At 40.5% G+C, this 19,438-nt stretch overlaps 1 protein-coding gene across 2 annotated transcripts in view; it reads left to right on the top strand.

Annotated features, from left to right (window-relative positions):
• PDGFD (platelet derived growth factor D) overlaps window positions 1-13,942 on the top strand; it is a 142,908-nt gene extending 128,966 nt beyond the window's left edge. For both annotated transcript variants that reach the window (XM_075081991.1, XM_075081986.1), the window contains exon 7: window positions 10,366-13,942. In XM_075081991.1, coding sequence (XP_074938092.1) covers window positions 10,366-10,500 — 135 coding nt within the window. In that variant the 3' untranslated portion in view covers window positions 10,501-13,942. The remainder of the gene's footprint in view (window positions 1-10,365) is intronic.
• The last annotated feature ends 5,496 nt before the right edge of the window (window positions 13,943-19,438 follow it).

The following is a 19,438-nucleotide window of genomic DNA, read 5'->3' as shown; positions in this document are numbered from 1 at the left end:
CATATTTCTTTTTAATCCATTCAGAACACATTTAGAGAGGAAAAAAACAAAGAAAGAACATTTTATAGTCTTGCCTTTAAATCAGTATTTTCAGAACCAGACATGAACAATGTTTGCTAAAGTGAACATATATGGGGAAGTTACTTGATACTATCCATTCAGTTGTCTGAAAGTAGGCAGCTACATGCCATCTTGACTTAATGTCTGACACATATCTCCTATAAGAGCCTGATCTGCCACTTGGCTTAAGTGTCAAGTGGAAATTAAGTTTATGGACTTTAAATCTGGATGTGATGTGGGCTTATACCATAAAGACATAAACTTGGGAGACCCTAGGGCTGCAGTAACAGAAAGCTCACTGTGAGCAGCGTGGTTACTCTTTCCAGGGTAAGAGATTTTTCTCACAGTTAACTGCAGGACACAGCATACAGCTATATCAGCTAGCACTAAAAATAGTTAATTTTTTATCTACTTTTAAGCAAGACGCAGGGGATGACCCTGGTAATTACAGAGTGGAAAGCCTTATCTCAGTGGTAGAAAAGTTAATTGGAAAAAAAAAATAATAGGTATAAAACACCTAGATGACTATGAGCTGATAAAATGAACTTACAATGCCTTACATACGAATAAATAGTTATACAGCACCATAGCATTGTGCAAGAATGCTAAAAGACCTGGAACCCTCCTTCAGAGAGTGAACAGTCAACCAGATGAGATCAGACGTGGATTAGAAGATTGTTCAGAGATAAAGAGCAAAGAGGAGGAAGAGATGAGCAATTTTCTACACAGGAGATGGCTATCTGTAGGTGCCCCCAGCACACAGATTAAGTGTTATTTCATGTGTGATCAGTCTGGAGGGAGGTGAGCAGAGAGGGGACAAAAATGACAGCTACCACAGGAGATAACATACTTTAACAGCAGGGAAGGCTGCGAGTGATTTCAGAAGGCCTATGTGCATACAGTTTAGAAAAGCAGCAAGTATTAGGATGAGCAGTCTCAACTATTTATTTGTATAACACTGGGTGAGTGAGGGGAGGAGGGAGAAATGATGGGTGGAAATTGGACGAAAGGTCAAGTAGTGAACCACTGTGAAGAGCTTCAGGAAAATAGTTGTTTAATGTAGTGGTGATGGGAAGAAAACAAGTGACAGTCTTCTGCAGGAATAGACATCAACAGGTAATAACTCAGCAAATATTTATCATGTCCTGGATAAATTGGTGCGGTATTTAAACTGGGTTTTGACCATTGGTGCTTATAAGGATACAGGCAGGAGTAGAAAAGATACACAGAAGCAGAAAACATACATCAAGAAAGATACAGGAGAAGATGCGCATCAAAAACATTTGTAAGGAAAGCGGCTCAAAAGTTTTGGATCATTTCAATTAGAAAAAACTGAGAATAAGAGAGGACACAGGGAAAGATAGAAAATAGTGAATAGTACGTAAAGGAAAACTAGGTCTTCCTGAATAATCTTTTCCTTAAGAATAGAACAAGTAGAGTCTGAGAGAGGTTGAAAGGGAACTAATTTAAAATTATAAAAATCAATTTGATTTTTTTGCACAATAAATCTATATGGAATTTCAACACTTAAATATGAGTGGTGAAACTCAGAAGGATTCTGAGAGAATTAGAAGTAAAATATAAACTAAAGAATCCTGGGTCACATCTGCATCAGAACTTAAGCCAACTATTGACAGTACCTAGGAAAAAAACTGATTATAAACATGTTATCAAGCACTTATTTTTTAATCAGGTGTTGGGACCATCTTATGCTGGAACACTGGAATATTACACTAAGTGGGTATTGGTCAGAACCATGATATCACGACATATGTCCATCGCAAATTAATCACTAAATTTAGGAAATTCAATATTTACAATGATAAATCACTGCTAATTTATTTCACTAGTCCTTTGTTCTCTGACAACCGTATGAATTCAAGACAGCGTTTCAGCTTTAACATTAAATGGCTTTTGTAAGTATAAATTTAAACTTAATCCCTTAGGGATGAATTAACAACTCACTGAGCAGAAGTTTAGCCAAGTGGCTCCCATTAACACGAGCGGAAGTCATGCAGAAAAATTCATGTGTGACATACTAAAGATGTGTCCATTAATTTTAGTCCAAAATATTTTCCACTTTATTATTATTATTATTAGCCATGCACAGCTAATCAGTTTTATACTTTATTCTCCTTTGACACTTAGCTCTAATTTTATTTAAATGCCTGGCAGTAATAGGACTGAGGAGGGGCAACTCAACATGCCAGTTTTAGAACCGTGGAGCGGGTTTACTCTTTCCAAAGTCAATTTGAAACCCACTAACCTTAACCAAAAAGTCTTTAGTTGCATAACAAGGGATGGAGCTTCATACTTCATGAAAACCCTAGCACTGTTAATTTGTTTAAAAAAAATGCCTTCTGCTGCAGGAGAATGTAGGCCAGTTTCAAACACAAATTTTAATTACTTTGATTTACTTGCAGAAGACACCAGAAGGAAATACAAGGTACTGGAGCAAAGAAGGTGTTCGTAGCAGCTGACACTGAATCCTGCAGACCCCAGATTGCTTCTCTTGCCAGGCTCATTTTGCCTAACCACTATCCTGGAGCTTCATCTACTGAGCTTCTGGACCCACCAGAGCTACTTGTCCTGTACATGTACATGCTTGTCCTCAACAGTAAAAATGTGACCGGAAATTGCTTAAAAGTTTTCTGGCATTTCTGAGCTACCCAGTATTTCTGGGTGAAAAAGATAGGCAGGCAAGTTTTCCAGAAGCAGCAGGCTCCTTTTTGGCTTTGTAGCCAGTGCCTTGCAGTGCGGGCATAGCTGCATGCAGGCAGCTGTGGGGATACTAATGCCCAGAGAGTTTGTCGAGAGAGAGGCTTCTAGCCCAGAGAGATTTCAAGGTTATCTTCTCCTTATGCTCTTAATGTTTTTTAATCCCCCTTCAGTTCCTATTCAAAGCCTCACACTGTACTCATCACGAAGCGCTCTCTCCTAGTATCGCAGGACTAATAGCTATCACGTGTAGCCTTTAATTTCCCCAAGCTGTGAGTGCTGCTCCAGTTCCCTGAACAGACTCTACAGCTCTTTCCTATTGCGTCCAATTGTAAGAAATAATGCAACAGCAGGGAAAATAAGAAAATGGGAATGCCATGGTAAAGGGTATCTTTTTCTTTATTGTCCTGGGAAATGCTAATAATGAGATCTCAAGTTTTTTTTATAACCTGGAATTTTGCCATAACTTTACTGAAATGCTCAGCAGTTTCCAGAAGTAAACGGGTTCATAACTTCAGTAAACAGATAGTCTGGGGGGGCGGGGGGGGCGCTGTTCTTGCAGGAGTCTTGTGATGCTCTGTGGTTTCCCACAGCTTCTGGGTTTGCTCAAGACCAGAGCTCATGGACAAATACTCATGATTTACCACATAGTGTCAAAAACTCTGCAAACCAAACAGGCCAAGTGCTGGCAGTGTCTCAAAACAGCTCTCAGGCACAGTCTACCATAAAGTGATACAGAGTTCTGTTGCAGGGCTCTGTGCAAGGGAAAGACAAAGCAACTCATGGAAATGGATGCAGCACACCTTAACCAAACACTCACGTCTACCCCTCTCTAACTTGCTAAAGGGGAGCTGAAATGAAAACATGTTTTCCTTTGCAGTGCATTTCTTTGGAAATGCCTGGAGCTGCTCTTTAAAGAGCGGGGGGCTCTAAACCTGGAGATCACCCAGCCCAGAGGAGGTGTGGGGGAACTCAGGCCAGGACTTAATTCAGCTTGGGCTGCGGCTGTGCCATCTGCCCAGCATGCACATACCTCAGAAAACAAGAAATCAGTTTCCCCATCTCATTGCTGTAACTGATGAGATGTGAAATGAGTTTCCGTGAGGAATAAATGCTCTAAGGTAGCAACCAGAAGTTGTCAGAGTGTATAAACCTCCACAAACACAGTGCTGAGAAACACAGCTAAAAGGCATGTAAGGAAAAAAGCAAAGTGGTGAAAGCTGATTGCATCTTTTACCTACTTACTTGTCTCTGCTGCAAAGGCTGATGCGTTTTTCACTGTCTATATGGTGCTTCTTACCCCCCAACCCCCCCCCCCGCCTTTGAAGCATTATACCTCCATTCAAGTTTCATGTTGACTGGAGCTTGTCTGGTGCCTTCAGAGGACATGCAATTAATTCTCAGCAACAAGGTTTAGATTAGTGATAAGGCGGCTACTTCATAACCCCTTCCTGACCTGAGAGAGGTAGCAGGCACCTCAGAGTACCTACACGGTACTAAGTCTTTGCACAAGTTGTTGGGGCATAGGAACAGCTTTAACTGGACCCGACATTCTTAAGGAAAAACAAGACAGTAGGGAATATTATTGGGGAGAAAAGAACAGAGGAGCAGGGGAGAAAATAAAAAGGTGACATAGGATTTCAGTAAGACAGTGGAGTTGTTGCAATGGAGTTAAGAAATGTAACTAATAGAATTTTATGTTGTGTGGGCTTCTTTTCCACCTTTTTTTTCTTTCTTTTTTTCAGAGAAATGAGAAACAAACCTTAAGGAGGCACTTGAGAGAGCAGACAATAATTCTCCCCGTCTTTACACAGGGAAACATAAGATAACTGCACAAAAATTATACAAATGCTGCTGATCTAACAAAGGGAATTTGCTAAGGGATTAAAAAGAGCTAGCATCATCGAACCAGTGTGCAAGGAATATGGTCTGATTTTTGTACGTCCTGGAGTTGATAATACATGTATAAAGGAGATAAAAGGTTGTTATGGTAATAAAGGCACAGAATTAACGTGACAAAAGAGTTAATGCATAGAAATATTATACAAGAAGCAGCAACGGGATTTATTTGGAATGCAAATACAAGGAAACGGAATGAGTCAGAAATGACTGCTAGGTCACAGGATGAGCAGAGAGAGCACAAAGGTGCAGTGGGAGAAAAAAGGTTCATTTTTTACTAGATGAAAATGAAAGTTCTTGGGATGACTTCTGAAGGTTAAGCAAGTGATAGCTCCTGTGGTAGATGTCTGGGCAGATAGGCAATTTGTGAAGGGGAAACACCTGTATCTGATCAGTGAAAAAGCAATAGCTGGAGCCATAATACGTGACAAGATCATCAAAAGTGAGGGTCTTGTTGATGTCATGTATGTCAAAAACATAGCTGTTTCAGATGCCTGCATTTTAAGCCAATTAAACTTTTTCCCCATGTTCTCTGTGTTAAAACCAGATGTTTCTTATTCATACAAATAAGACAAGAGAATCAATAATCCCAACTACATTTAATAATCCCTTAGTTTGAATGCTACCACAAATCAGCAAATGAACTCTTCTTTTCTTGTTCCTGATATCCTATAATTATCTCTGGTAAGAGAGAATACAGCTTTGGGTCCGCATCATTGTTTTAGGCTACGTTCCTACTACAATAAAGGTCCTTATGCCAAAATTATGAACCACATTCCCATAATGCTTGGTTTCTTGTGCTCAGAGCACAGCTAAACTGTTTGTGACCTTTGGATTAGATAACTCAAAAATTGCGGAGTAAGATTTTTTATCTGTATCACAACTTGGATCTGTGTTGAATGTTTTGCACTTTTGATGCTTCCTCTTTCACGAATCTCAGACAAATATAATTTGGTTTGCATGCTAAAATGATGGTATTTTTAGATGAGCAGAAGGAGATTAGATAATGCTGCAGAGCAGGATTTTAAAATAAGTTCTGCAAAGTACAAATTTCACTATCTAAAATAGCAGCCAGAGTTGCTCTTCATCTTCTGTCACAGGAATATGAAGCTAACTGAATATTTGGTAGGCCATAGTTGTGCTATTGATTATCTGTGGTCTTCTTAAACTAATCAGAAACAAAAAACAAAGAGCTGATTTTTGAGTGAGGCTTCAGATTTCTATTGGTGTTTAAACTACCTGACAAGAATTTAACATAGAATTGTACTATTGTTCCTAATAAATAAATTATTATAAGTAAAAAATGGCTATGAGCAACTGGATACTCCCTTTTTAGTATTTTTAAGAAGTGTTGACTGGGTTTCCTATTACTCTTTGCTTTTTATTAAAACAGAAACATCATGGACTGTCATGGCTAAATGTTGCCTGACTTAAAAGGTAAATGATACATGGCTAGGACCACCAGTGAATGCTAGAGGGAGTAGTTCATCTCATCTGGTTCTACCCATCTAAAGCTGAGATTCCAGCCTTTGGGCTCCTTTCCTAGTTATCAGAGCTAGCCCACCAGAGGTGAATTGTTCTCTGGAGTCACCTCTTTGTTGCTGCTGCTACTGGAGAAATGCTGGGTATGGGTCAGGGTGAACAGGTTATCTCCAGCTGGGTCCTTTCCTTAGCACTCATCGCTGCCCTGCTTTCCTCAGCCCCTGATCATAAAGTGCTTTTACAGATCTGCTGAGATTAGAGGGCCCACCGGGCTGATAGCCCTGACCTCCTGTCCTCAGAGGCCTTGCTGCTCCAAAGCAAATCACAAACTTGTACAGTGTACCTTCTGGAAAGGCAGCCATTTTCTGATGTCCTCAAACGGGCTGGAAACCCCACGGTACCTTGGAGAGCTGTCAAGGCAATAGGTTGGCCTGACTTAAACAAGTGTGCTCTAATTCCAGTTTGAGTTTTTCTGCCTTCAGATTCCAGGTGCTGTTTTTTGTGATGGCTTTGCTCGCATTTAAACAGTCCTGCAGAAGCTGGCATCCAAATTGAATGCACGACCAATGAGCAAGATTCCTGGCAGGGAAACATATTTAAGCATTTGCTTTATATTTCCTTCACCACTGCCCCCAAGGAAAATTATGCAGTGGCCACGGCCACCTCCCCTTGAAACCTCTCAGAAGCTCAGGCATATCTACAAAGTAAAACGCCGTCTAGCACATTGGTGTGCTCCTGTGGAGCTGTCTGCACAAGAAATGCTACAAGGCCCTGATAGCCTTTTTTTGTATTACCTATGAAGACCAAATCCAGCTCCGAAGCCAAGTCCTCTGTCTTGATTTTTTTTTAATTGCTTTAATAATTTTATAACCATAATTAACCCAGTGTTTGATGAGGGGGATATGGCTGTAGTTATATACTCTTTGTGAGGCAATGATCTGAACAGCTGAGGCGCCACATTTTCATTAGTAGTGACAGGTATTGCTCCTTTAATTTGAAAACTGCAAGGTTATTCTTCTTTTTCGCCCACACAAAACAAACCTTTTGAACATTCCAGACCTTCCTCACATCCATAGTTTCTTACAGCTACTGATCCCATCAAAAAAAGGAGCAATAAAGTGTCCTGAACAAAATTTCTTTGAACTGCTTTCATTAATTCAGTAGTTCCTCGCTTTCAAGGACCTGACCATGTAATGAATAAACAGCAGCTATTTTCAGAGTAAAGGTTTTTCTTACAACTACTGTAGTCACCAGAAATGGCCTTACTTCCTGATTCTTTTCAATTCCCTTGTATTTAGCTGAAACTAAAACTATTAGATGGAAGCTAGACAGAGAGGTTTGAACATCAGTTCTGTGATCAGCTATTAAAGCAGTCCAATTTCAGCTGTGTTCAAACACTGCTTTCCTGTCTTGTCTGGGAAGTGCCTGCCAATTCATTTTTCTTCTCTTATCAGCAAAGCCCATATACTTGCTCATGTTTCTTAACACGAAACACAGGGAGAATCCCCAAGCTGTCAGGTCGGTTAGTTTAAATACTGCCCACATCTTTGCTCTTGTCCCATTGCATACTTCCATTTGATCCCAGTTAAAAAAGCAGATCTACCTACCCATGATCTTGTAAAGTGCGAATCATCTGAATTTGTCAGGTTTTGATGAAAGGCTTCTTTAAATAAAGACTTTTATCATGGGTTCAGCATCAGCAGCTGTACTTCATTTTAAAAGTATGTTTTCTTAAAAAACACATCTTGGAAAATGCCATCTATTTTCAGCTCTGTAATAATCACAGAAACCTGATTGGGTTCAGTTCCTCTGTGTTTTGCATTACAGTGTGGTACAGTGAATTGTCCTGGTGTCCATCAGGATTTGATGCATGTTTTGAGGCAGTCAATGTTTGAAATCAATTCAAATCCATTATAATTTTCTGCTTAAAAAAAAACACAAAACATGTGTCTGCATTTCTAACAGGGAAAACTAATTGTATCTTCCCAACACGTTAAAGCAGCTGTCTGTACCTTGCTTAGTCACAGTCCTTCCTCTCGCTATTATGTAGGCTAAACATAAATTTTGTCACAAAAGGGAGGACAAAATAATAGACTGTATTCAGTGCTTATCACTTTCATCACATCCCGTGGCCTTCCTACCCTCCAGGCATTAATCGTAGAGACCCTTCATCCTGAAGGCTGCTCACCTGCCTGCCCTTCCGCACCCACTCTGCACAGCATCTGTGGTTAACCTTTGGCAAGTCATTCACACTTACTTTTGGGGAATTTCTAATCCTGTTGAAACTGCTAATACTTTTTTGATCAGGCATGCATCCCCTTATTCCTTATCCTTCCCGAGACCATCTCAATTCTTGTATGGTGTTGTGATGTCAAAGTACAGAAAGTAGTTTGTAAAAAAATATTTTTAATTGAGAAATGGTATGATCTGTTAGTTAGGGGGCCTGTTATTTAGGGCAGAAGTGTAGGTGTTTCTGTGCTTGAGACGTGAGATGTTTAGGTCCCACTCCCCACTTGAACAGTGGCTTTGGCGGGTAATAGATGAGACAGACTTCTCCCCATCTTTTGAACAAGCAAGACAAACCCAGCAGATCTATCAGTCACTTGGCCAGGCTAGCGTAAGTCACAGCAGCCTTCCAAGAGGTGGGACGAGTTAGCTCTAATACCTTACCAGTGTGTGATTTGTGGACTCAAGTGCTTGAGGGCACAGAGAGCAAAACAGGCCAACCTGCCTACTGCCAGCTGTGGAGCTGCAGCCTTGCTTTCTCTGTGTCCTGCTCCCCATCAGTAAATAAGCAATTTCAAAAAGGAAAGGACCATATAATGGCACTGATAGTTTTTCTACTGATACGCTGCAGAGCCTTGAGAAAATCTGTTTCAGATTCTCCGTGTGTACAAGTTTGACAATGATATATATATTTCAGTGCAATGTGCTGTGAGATTTGGGAAGAAAAATGTTGTAGGATAGTGAAAGTCGTCTTAGTCTTAACTCATTTATTGTACCTAATCCAAACTAACATTTGAGCTTCAGGGCATAAATTGGAAATTAATATCTCTTTTGTTAAACAATGTAGCCTTATCAACAGCAAACTGAAACAAAACTGAGGATTTCCTCCCCTCAACCCGTACCACTGTGCTAATGGGGGTATGAGCTCTTACATGGCACTCAGCCTCCAAGGGTGGGCTTGCAAAGCATGGCCCTGCAAACTGCCATCCCCCTCAGCTTTTTCCAGTATGGACTTTAAGTCCATACTTAGAGTATCACAGAAGGTGAGAGAGGATGCAACATTATGGGTGTTTTGACATATCCACAAGACCATTTTCAGGGAATCGTAGATTTCCTGTTAATTTTTACTATCCCTGAGGTTTCTGCAACCTCTTTGAGCAACCTTCTCCAATGTTTAACCACTCTCAGTATTTTCTTCCATATACCCAAACAGGATTTCTTTTGTTGCACCTTGTGTTTGTTGCCTCTTTTTCATCTTCTTTATAACCTACAACCCTATTTTTTAGGGGTCTCAGGGTTATCTTGCCAAGATATAATTTTTTGAGAAGCCTCTTATATAATGTATACTTCCCTAGGAAACAGTGTTCTTTGTTTGTTTCACATTATTCACAGTAAATTCTTAAGAAATTATTTAAATTGAGGCAGAGATTTTTAAGACAAGCCAACAAAAGTAATATTCCAGAGAAACTCGATGGGATCTGGCACATATTTTGCACAAGCTCCATTTATCTCCTTCTGCCTCCCACAGGCATTTCATTTTTGGACCAATTCTAATGATATGTGCTCCAGAAATTTCAAATTGCATAAAAAAAGTGTTCCTTGTTCTTTAGAGCAGAAATATTATACAAGTGAGAGAAGGGGCAGAGCAATTCAAATATGTATGGGACTGCAAAGACCAGCCAAAGGAAACATGCTTGATAATTTGCATGCGAAAGAGCGACTCTGGACATGGTTAGGAAACTGCAAGATATAAAGATACCTGATGTAGGAAATAATCCAATCTGTCAAAGCTCCAGTAAAAACAGTACACCACGATGTCACAGAGTGGAAAGAAAAAGCTGGAAGTAAAGCAAAAATGTGTCCAAATTAATGCTGTTCAAGGCCATTAAGGGCTGTTGGTGCCCACAAGGCCTCAACACCCTCATCCTCAAATTTTTTAACAGTGTTTTCTAATCAATGCATTTCTGTTGATCCTTCCAGGTGCTGAAATTTGTCCCTGAGGCTGGGCATTCCAGAAGAAAAGGCAGAACCAGGAACAACATGGCCTTAGTAGATATACAGCTGGATCACCATGAGCGTTGTGATTGTGTCTGCAGTTCAAGACCACCCCGATAATAAATAAAGAAATAAATAAAGGAACGAAAGAAGAACACAAGACACACTAGTTGCAGCTTACTGGACGTTTACTTTGAAGCAGGATTGCTCTGAGGACCTTTACTCACTAATCATTTGAACTTTGCTACTAGCCTGCCTTTGCAATTAGCAAAAATGATTGCTGTGTTTCAGCATAGCTGTGCTGATTAGTGCCATGGCAGCTAAACAGGTATATCATAGATTTATATAACAGCATCCAAGAATATAGGATAATGGTTATCTGTAGCTAGATTCTGAGGGTTGAGATTTTCAAACCTCACTTATAGTCCTCAGGCACACAATGCCCACTGAAATTAAACACAAGTTGTATAGGTATTTGTGGTAGCTGGCAGTCAAATGGCATGTTTCCGTTTCTCACTCACTAGTCCCTACACTCAAATTCTGCTCCCATTTCTACCTGCTCAGCTCTCCTGACGGTCAGTAGGATTTTGTGGGTATAAATGAAGAGAGAATTTGAGCCTGTATGAGTGTAAAATTGTTTGTCCCACTCCAAGAGGGTGCTTCCCAGTGTTCCTGCCCAACTGAGTGAGATAAAATGAGGAAAATCCATCACTACATGAAATAACACACCATAAAGTGAAATTTCACTGTTTGTACTCGAGCAAATCGTGTGCTGAAATTAGTAGATGCTTTGTAAGCTGGTGGCGGTAGTGGGTGTGCGGAGGCTGGTACTTTTCCCACGGTGACTCCGCAGGAGCTATTGCCAGGCACTTCTGCAAGAGGGAGCTCCTGCAAAGTCCCCAGGTAAATCCCTGTGGGCTGGGGCTGATTCTGGTCTCTACCTACCTGGACTAGACTCCCACTCCTTACCCAGAGCTGCCCACAGTTGCCCCGGAGGGACCCCCTCAACACAAAAAGGGAGAGACAGCCCTCCCCCTGCATCCTCCTTGCTGCAGTTCGAGGAGTGCCGTGTTTCCCCACGAAGATAGGGCTCTTGTTTGTTGAAAATACTGATTTGTTTTGCAGTTGTGTTACTGGGAAGCAAAACTTTGCTTGAGATTTAATTACCATTATTTGGTTTGGGGTTTGTTTGTTTTAAATATGGATTATTATAACTTCTTCATATAAGCATTAATCTTAGTTATCTGAGGTGAGTTGTCTCATTTCAGTTCTGCGTATTGCCATGGTTAAACTGTTGACAGTGAATTTCTTTTTGATTGCATTTTGCTGAGGCATATTAACTCATTAAGCAATGTCTGTCTGTCATGGAACATGTACATCATTTATTAACTTCCAGAAAAATATCATTAAACACCACCTCATAAAAGTAAGCACTTTAAAAGCTACAGCATAGCTTCCTATGCCTTTTAAAATATTATGAAAGTGCTCTGGCTGAAAAAGGAAAAAAAATATATCCTTCCAATCTAGCTTTAAATGTTTTAAAATGCTACTCCAAAGTTGTAAAATACAGGCAGATTTAAGTCTGGCAAAGAATTGGAGTTTCGTTTATGAATGTAAGAGAGGGAATGGGGTGGCACATTTAATGGCTGATGGTTTATATTTAACAGCAGACATAGGTTGCATCGATTCGTCATGTTTGTGTCGCTTCTTGTGTTTCTGTCTCTGAAAGAGCAAAGTAGTTTGACAACAGTGTGTTATAATTAGTGGAAACTGGCACGTGCTACAATGTAATATTGAGAGCCTTTAAGCCAGTATGCCTTAGCAATCTACAGTTTTGTAATAAAAGTGCCCTAATGTTCTGACTTATCCTCTTTATCAGCTCAAGTATTTTGTAAGTGCTCTTTCACAATTTTAGCAAAACTTTACTGAAACATCCCTTAGAAATGTTGTGTTACTTTCTTTCCTCTACTTTAAAATGTGTGGGATTTTTATTATTTATAATAAGTTTTCCTCTCTGCCTCCCAGATGTCTATTTAAAAATGCTCCTGAATGCTGACCTGGGAAGTGATTCACCATTTTTCAAAGCAATTCACATTAAAAGAACAGCACTGTAACCAAAGATTGCCAACTTCGTTTTATATTTCAGGACTATTTAAAGAGTACTTAATTATTTTTCTGTCTCTAGCTTAATAACAAGATTGACCCAGCCCTTCCACAATTTTTAGCTAATTTTGGAAGAAATTTGCATGCAAGACCTTGGCAGCACTGATTGTTTTGGAGGCAGTGGACTCTAATGTATATTCCTGACTGAATCATGCCTGAATTACGCCTAAGCACTTTGGCCTTGTAGTTAGCATTTGTTGAAGGAAAGATCAGTTTCATATGGCTTTGTGCTTTGAGTGGTTCTTTAATTCCCATTCCCCAGGGGAAAATGTACACCAGGCATCCACTGCACCTGACATCTCCCACACACCTCTGCATGCTCACCTAGTCTCCAACCTGAACAACCGCGTCTTGGGGGGAGTTTCTGTGCCTCCCAATTTTGGGGGTCCAGCCTCATCTGGGAGCCTGAGTCGCCTCTGCAGGAAATGGGGAGAGAGGCTCTCCCAAAGTGTGCCTTAGACCCTAGGTTGAAATTATTCAACGTGGGAGGTTTTATCTCTCTCTTTTGGCCATGCAGGGAGATTAGAAAACTGATTTTAGCATCCAAGTGAGATACACAAAGGTAGATAGTATGAATACTATACATTTTAAAGACTGAACAGCTTTCAGTTAGCTAAGCTTCAGTTTACCTAACTGAATTAGATACAGGCAGCAGTGGATGCCAGGGTCCAACAGGAAAATTCAGCTGTAAAGTAAAAAGAGATTGGTATAATAGGAATTATCCTCTTGCTTAATGTTGGACTTACTTTCTTAAATAGAGGCTAAACTCATCACAAAATTTGAAGTGTTTTTTCTGGGACACTTAGTAATGGATAGAACCATTCACTGCTTCATGCTGCCATCTACCATAAAGACAGTATGCTCCAGGCCAGAGCGGGAGAGTTAAGGATGGGCTTTATGTGACAGTGTGGGACTTAAAACATATGTGTGAACTATGTAAAAGTCCCAAAAGCCCAAGCCCCAAGCTGCAATGACCCTGGTGAAACCAAATACCAGCAAAGCTTTTCCTTCCTATTTATTAGCAGAAATTGCAGAGATGTTTTTCCACACCTTTATTTTCTCCTTTGTCTATGTAATGATTGATATGTTATTTACATATTGTTGCAACTTAAAAAGCAATGCTATTAAAAAACCTAATCTAGTTCATTTTTATTAGTAGAATTGGAGCCCCCCAAAATAAATTTTCAAAGGAAACTCAGATTCCTATTTTTAAACCATTCACTAACTTTTTTATTTACTGTATTCTTCTGGGATAGAACCTACTTTCTCAAGTGCAATCTATATGTATTTTTTTGTTGTTATCTCAGTTAAATGCAGCTTTTCTAGCAGTATTTTTTACTTTATGCAGTATGTAATATGTCTTACCTTGATGAAAAAATAAATACTGCTTTTGAAAGAAGATCCTCTGAGTGATTATTCAGAATTCAAGTGAGCTACACCCGTGATTTACAGGAGGACGTTGTGACATGACACCACCATGCTAGGTGTCCTTTTGAATTTTAGCAGTCATTCCCAGGAGCATCAGGGAAGTACCGAAGTACAGTTTTGGGATAATCAATTTTGAGCCCCTGAGCTGGAAGAGCTGACAGCTTCCTTGTGAAGCAGCAACAGCATGACAGCAGCACGGCATTTCTGATAGCCAGATTAGGATGCTCCCCTGGGCTCAGTGCTGGTCTCAGCCCCTGCAGGCTTGGCTTGGCTCCAGCAGAGATGTCCTCACTTGTTCTACTAAGTTGCTCCTTACCTCAAAGGAGGCTCCTGCTGGAGCTCCACATCTCACCTGAACTAGGGCAGAGCTAAGCATCCATTTGCTGTGTGCTTCCTAACGAAGCAGTTCTCTTGTGTACAGTGAACAAGGACATATTTAATGGGTGGAGGAGACATTTTTTTGTCCTTCAAAAATGCACTGAATACACTGTGTAGACAGCAGCTCAGCAACTGCTAAGTGTCCAGGGATGGCATAAAGCTCCTCCCATCTGGCATCGCTAGGTACCTATATAACTAATGGCTAAATAAATGGCTAAATAACATCAGTTTGTCCTTGTGCTCACACAAGTGACAGCTTTTATAAATCTGCAATATGAAAAGTAGCTCTGTCTCTTCAGCTGGAAAAGTATATGGTTCCTGAGGTCATTCAGGAACTCACCATTACCTTTTTTAAAAATCAATGTATTTTTTAAACATTATTCTCCCCATTTCTGAAGAACAGAGAATCTTCTTCTAGGTTATTTTAAGATCTGCAACAGCTTTAAAAATGCTTCCCTGCAAATTCATTTAAGATTTCTCTTGCTCTTTTCTGGAGTGTATGGCCCAGTCACACCGCTGTAATGCAAATTCAACAGATGTCCAATTTGTGCTTATTCTCCTAGGGAGTCCAGTGCAGCAGCTAATGAAAATGCAGAAATTAGTATTCTGGTCTCATTCTAGGAACTTTAACTTTGTTTTTTGATAGTCTTGGTCAAATATTCTGAAATACATAACGTTCATAATTTATTTGGTCATTCATTGATGGGCCTTGAAAATCTGCCTGAACTGTTTAAAGTGCAAATCCGATTTTGGATTTCTTTTCAGACTTCTTCAAGAAATGGGATTTCCAAACCAGCAAATATTCTGCCATGAATAGTAGGAAGGAAGTATTCTAGGTTTTAGACTCACCTCTAAAATTGATTTGACTTAAGACTTGGTCTGAAATTCGTTTAAAGGTAGGAAAAATCATATTTCAAAATTTAATTTATAAAAACTGATTTTTGAAAGTGTGTTTTAAAACCTTGTTTATGTACTGCTTGTAGAAAATTGCTGTGGCATCAACATGCTTTAATAAAAATGCAACTAGTTCCACAATAACAATTTCTGTATTAAATGCTCCAATTTCAAGCTGACAAAGGATTTCTGCTTCAGTTGAAAGAATTTCAGTTTCAGACCAGTACAAAGAGAACAGGATAATAAAAATGGGGTAACTTTGAAATATTTTGATATAAAGGGTGATAACATAACAAAAAAAAACCCCTTTAATTTTCATTCATTGCATTTTTATTAGATAAGTAATAAGAGCAGACATCTTAACCTTTTTGGTCTTTGAATTTGGAGAGTATCAGCTCAAGCAGCAGATGTACCCCTGGGATAAGCTCTCTCAGTTCAGTCTGAAATCCAGGTGAAGGTGGTCCATAGAACCACCCTTTTTTATCAATACAATTCTGTCAAATCTTTCTATCGTTTTACCTTGGTAGCATTTACTTTGGTAGACTTCTACCAAAGAAAGAATAAACAAATCAATTTGGTTTTGTAATATGGTATTTCCACTTGTACCCGGTATATGGAGAAAGAGGATTCCCTCCCCGTAAATGAAAACTGTTATGCATTGAAGAATCACAGACTGGCTGAGGAGGGAAGGGACCTCTGGACATGGTCTTGTCCAACCCACTGCTCAAAGCAGGGTCACCTGCAGCAGGTTGCGCTGTCATGTCCCATTGCGTTTTGAATTTCTCCAAGGATGGAGACTCCACTCTATTACTAGACTTTATGTAGAGCAAGGGGAAGGGATTAGTTTGTTTTGACAAACTGTTTGGAAAGAAGGAACAGAAAAAAGTCTGACAAAGTCTTGGGCCTCCACTGAGGGCTGTGGCTCAGGGGAGACCCTCCAGTCCATGGTGATCAGGCCCTTCTGCCTGCCAAAGTAGTCAGGATTTCAATCTCCTAGCACCAGACCTTCCCAACAGTATCAGTAATATGATAATTCAAGGCCCAGACAGAGACACATATTTTATGTGATATGGGGAGAAGGGCCAAACATCCCTGCAGGAGGATTTTTCCTCCCAGGATATAGTAAATGTCTGGTTCATTAATAAAACAGACACAACTTGTTAGCTTACATGACTAAAGGCTCATTCCCACACACAAGAAGGAGCAGAGGGGCACACTGGTACAGGAGGGAGCCCCAGTCACCTCAGCAGACCAATGGAGACCCCAGCCCACCCACCCCTGGGCTGCGCTGGAGACCCTCCGCCCGTGGGCTGGGAGACATCTGTCACCACGAGCCAACGGACTGAGGGGTCACTGCCAGGGGCATGGGCACCACTGTGGGAGGGCAGGGGAAGGGCATTTCAAGATTGCACAGGACCCGTTATGGGATGTTCCAGGAAGGGTGGGGAAAGGGATGATCAAGGTGCTTTGGGAAGGACCAAGTGGGAAAACTGCAAGATAAGAGGACAAAAGAGGCCGGTCACATGCAACCAGGGGCTGGTCAGTGAAACCTGCCAGGTTGTGCCCTGTGTGTAACCAGTGCGGTCTGTCCTGGCCTCTCACTAAACCCCATTTCTAGCTATTTTCCCAAGCAAGGGCTCTGTCATATGTGCAGTGGTGTGGGGGAGGTCTCAGTGACAGCCCTTGGGGTGGGACCAGGGGCTGAAGGCCTGTGAGTCTGTGGTGCCAGTGACTGGAGAGACTGAGCTGGCTGCTGGAGGGACCAGAGTGTCCAGGCCAACTGCTCAAGGGTCAGGGGGGTGGGGGTGGGGGTGTCAACAGAGACCCACCTGCATGCGTGTGTGTGTGTGTGTGTCTATGGGAATACGTACTTGGCCCCGTTGCCGGCTGGATGTGGGTGCATGGATCTGCCGCAGCCTCAACTCCATCAGGCCGCCAGACTCAGCAGCTGCTAACACCATGCAGCAAGCCATGACAGGGGAATCTTTCATTGATTGTGAAAGATTGGAGACTGGAGTATTTCACAGCTTACAAATAGATTTTCTCATTAAGTCATAGGAAGGCAAATTGTCCAGCTTTACTGGAATATATAGACTGGGCTGCAGCACATCCCCCAGAGCATCCTCCTGAACTTGGAGAGCACCTGATGTAAAAGAGGCCTTCATTAAACCATTCTGGTACCCGACAGATGGCATTCATTGCAACGTTTACATCGCAATACCAGCCCCTGGATTTTGTTGCTCATTTATTTCAAAAGGTCAGGCAAGGATTTGTGTGCCCTCAAGGAATCAATTGCTTTATAGGAATCTGCAGTTTCAGTATGCAGATGACCCCACATAGGCAAAATGCTGCAATTTTCACTGTTAAACTGTATCTGAAAACCAATTACACAACTGATTATTAAATGAAGATAAGCCATCCAGGCTTCCATGAAGAAGACTAATTGTTTTTTTCAATTAAGTTGAAGACACTTGGGTCCAAATTAAGACCCTGACAAGAAAAGGTAAGCAAGTTAGTTCAACTGAGAAATGCAGCTATTGCATACCTGAAATCTTCAGGACTGAACAATGCAGGCTAAGTCAGCAATTTTAATAATCAAAATGAAAGTATCCTTTAAAAAGTCCTTCTACATAAAGCTAATTCAAGGAGCAAATGAAAACTGGTCCTTGCATTTCAATATCACTAGCTGATTGCACTGCTCTGGCCAGCATCAAGTGGTTTTTATTTTATCTGAGTGTATAAGTACTTTTGTCTGACAAGCATTTTAACAAGCTATTCAACTTTCATCAAATACTAAACTGCTTTCTTTGCCCTTCACAGCAGTGCCTGTTGAAAAACAGAGACCAGAGAGTACTCCCTGCATAGAGCAGAGCTCACCTGGACATGCAAATATCTGCATTAAAAAAAACCCCAAAACTGTGTTTAGAATAATTTGCATATAGGCTGACAGAGTTTTCTCATTGCTGGCATGAGTTTAAAGACATTGATTTGCTTTTAGACTCCAAAACACAATGTTGTATATTCATGTAGGACCCTACTGAATAATCAATGATGGCTGCAAGTTGGCAAAGTGATAGCCCAACTATAAACTATGTGTGGCATCTGCTAAGTGAACTGTTATTACCATTGATGTCTCCCACCCTTTCCACTGCATTATGACCCTCTCAGCTACAGAGGGTCTGATACCTACTCACAATGGCCTTCAGGGGCATACAAGTAGACAATCTACAACTGGTTTGGTGAAAGAAGCAACCTGACATAGTACCTTGTTTAGCTTATAAAACTGAAGGCTGACACACAATATTGATACTAATTCTCTGTAAAACCTGTGCAAGCTATATGTTTATGTGGGTGCAGCATAAAACTGGCAAAAAGTTGTCTATAGATAAATGCAGGCTGGGAATTTAAAAAGGCCATGCTAAGGCCTGTAACTTGGAGAAAACTCATGGAGACTGCATGGTCCAGGAAAACCAAATTATCTGGGTGGTCCTTGAAAACTGCCAAGGACCTTGTGAACTTCCCTGACTGTAGAGCACCTGATACACCACTGAATAACTGAGAAAGTTGCCATACAATAGTATATGATGTAGCACACTGAAGTTGTGAGGTTTTTTCTAGTCTCAGAAAGTTTTCCAAGTAACTCTTTAACTGCATTTGGTTCCATGCAGTTGCTTCTCCTTCATTTAATCCAAAATGGAACAATCCTCTGACCAAATGCATCTTGCTGATATATGTATGTATATATAAATATAGCCGTGTATGTATATATATTAATAAAATATATATTACACATATTTTTAATATACATTTTTATAAACTTTTCCAGCTGTTTTAACTCCAAGATAAAATCACTAAAGGCTTTTAATACAAGCAGTATGCAAGACCCTGTGATTTTTCTCCCAGTCTTCCTCTTCCAGGCTTCCACTGCTCACACAGGAAATTCTGAGAAGTCTGCTCAGTGCTAAGACAGTTACTGAAGGTTGCCAGTCATAGTTCATTGAAACTCCTCAGCCGAATTTCTTTTTATGAATTTTGCAGTTTGTGTTTCCTCTGCACAAGTCTTGAAAGATTGCTAACAGTCACGCTTTGTCTTTTCCATGTTTAAATCTACAGGACATCAGAGAAATGTACCTTTGATAGAGAAATTCAGTGCACAAGAAAAGAAGAAATTGTACATATACCTCTGCCAATGTCT

This window comes from Phalacrocorax aristotelis, chromosome 1, assembly GCF_949628215.1.
Source record: "Phalacrocorax aristotelis chromosome 1, bGulAri2.1, whole genome shotgun sequence".
NCBI lineage: Eukaryota > Metazoa > Chordata > Aves > Suliformes > Phalacrocoracidae > Phalacrocorax > Phalacrocorax aristotelis.
This window is presented reverse-complemented; position numbering and strand designations above follow the sequence as displayed.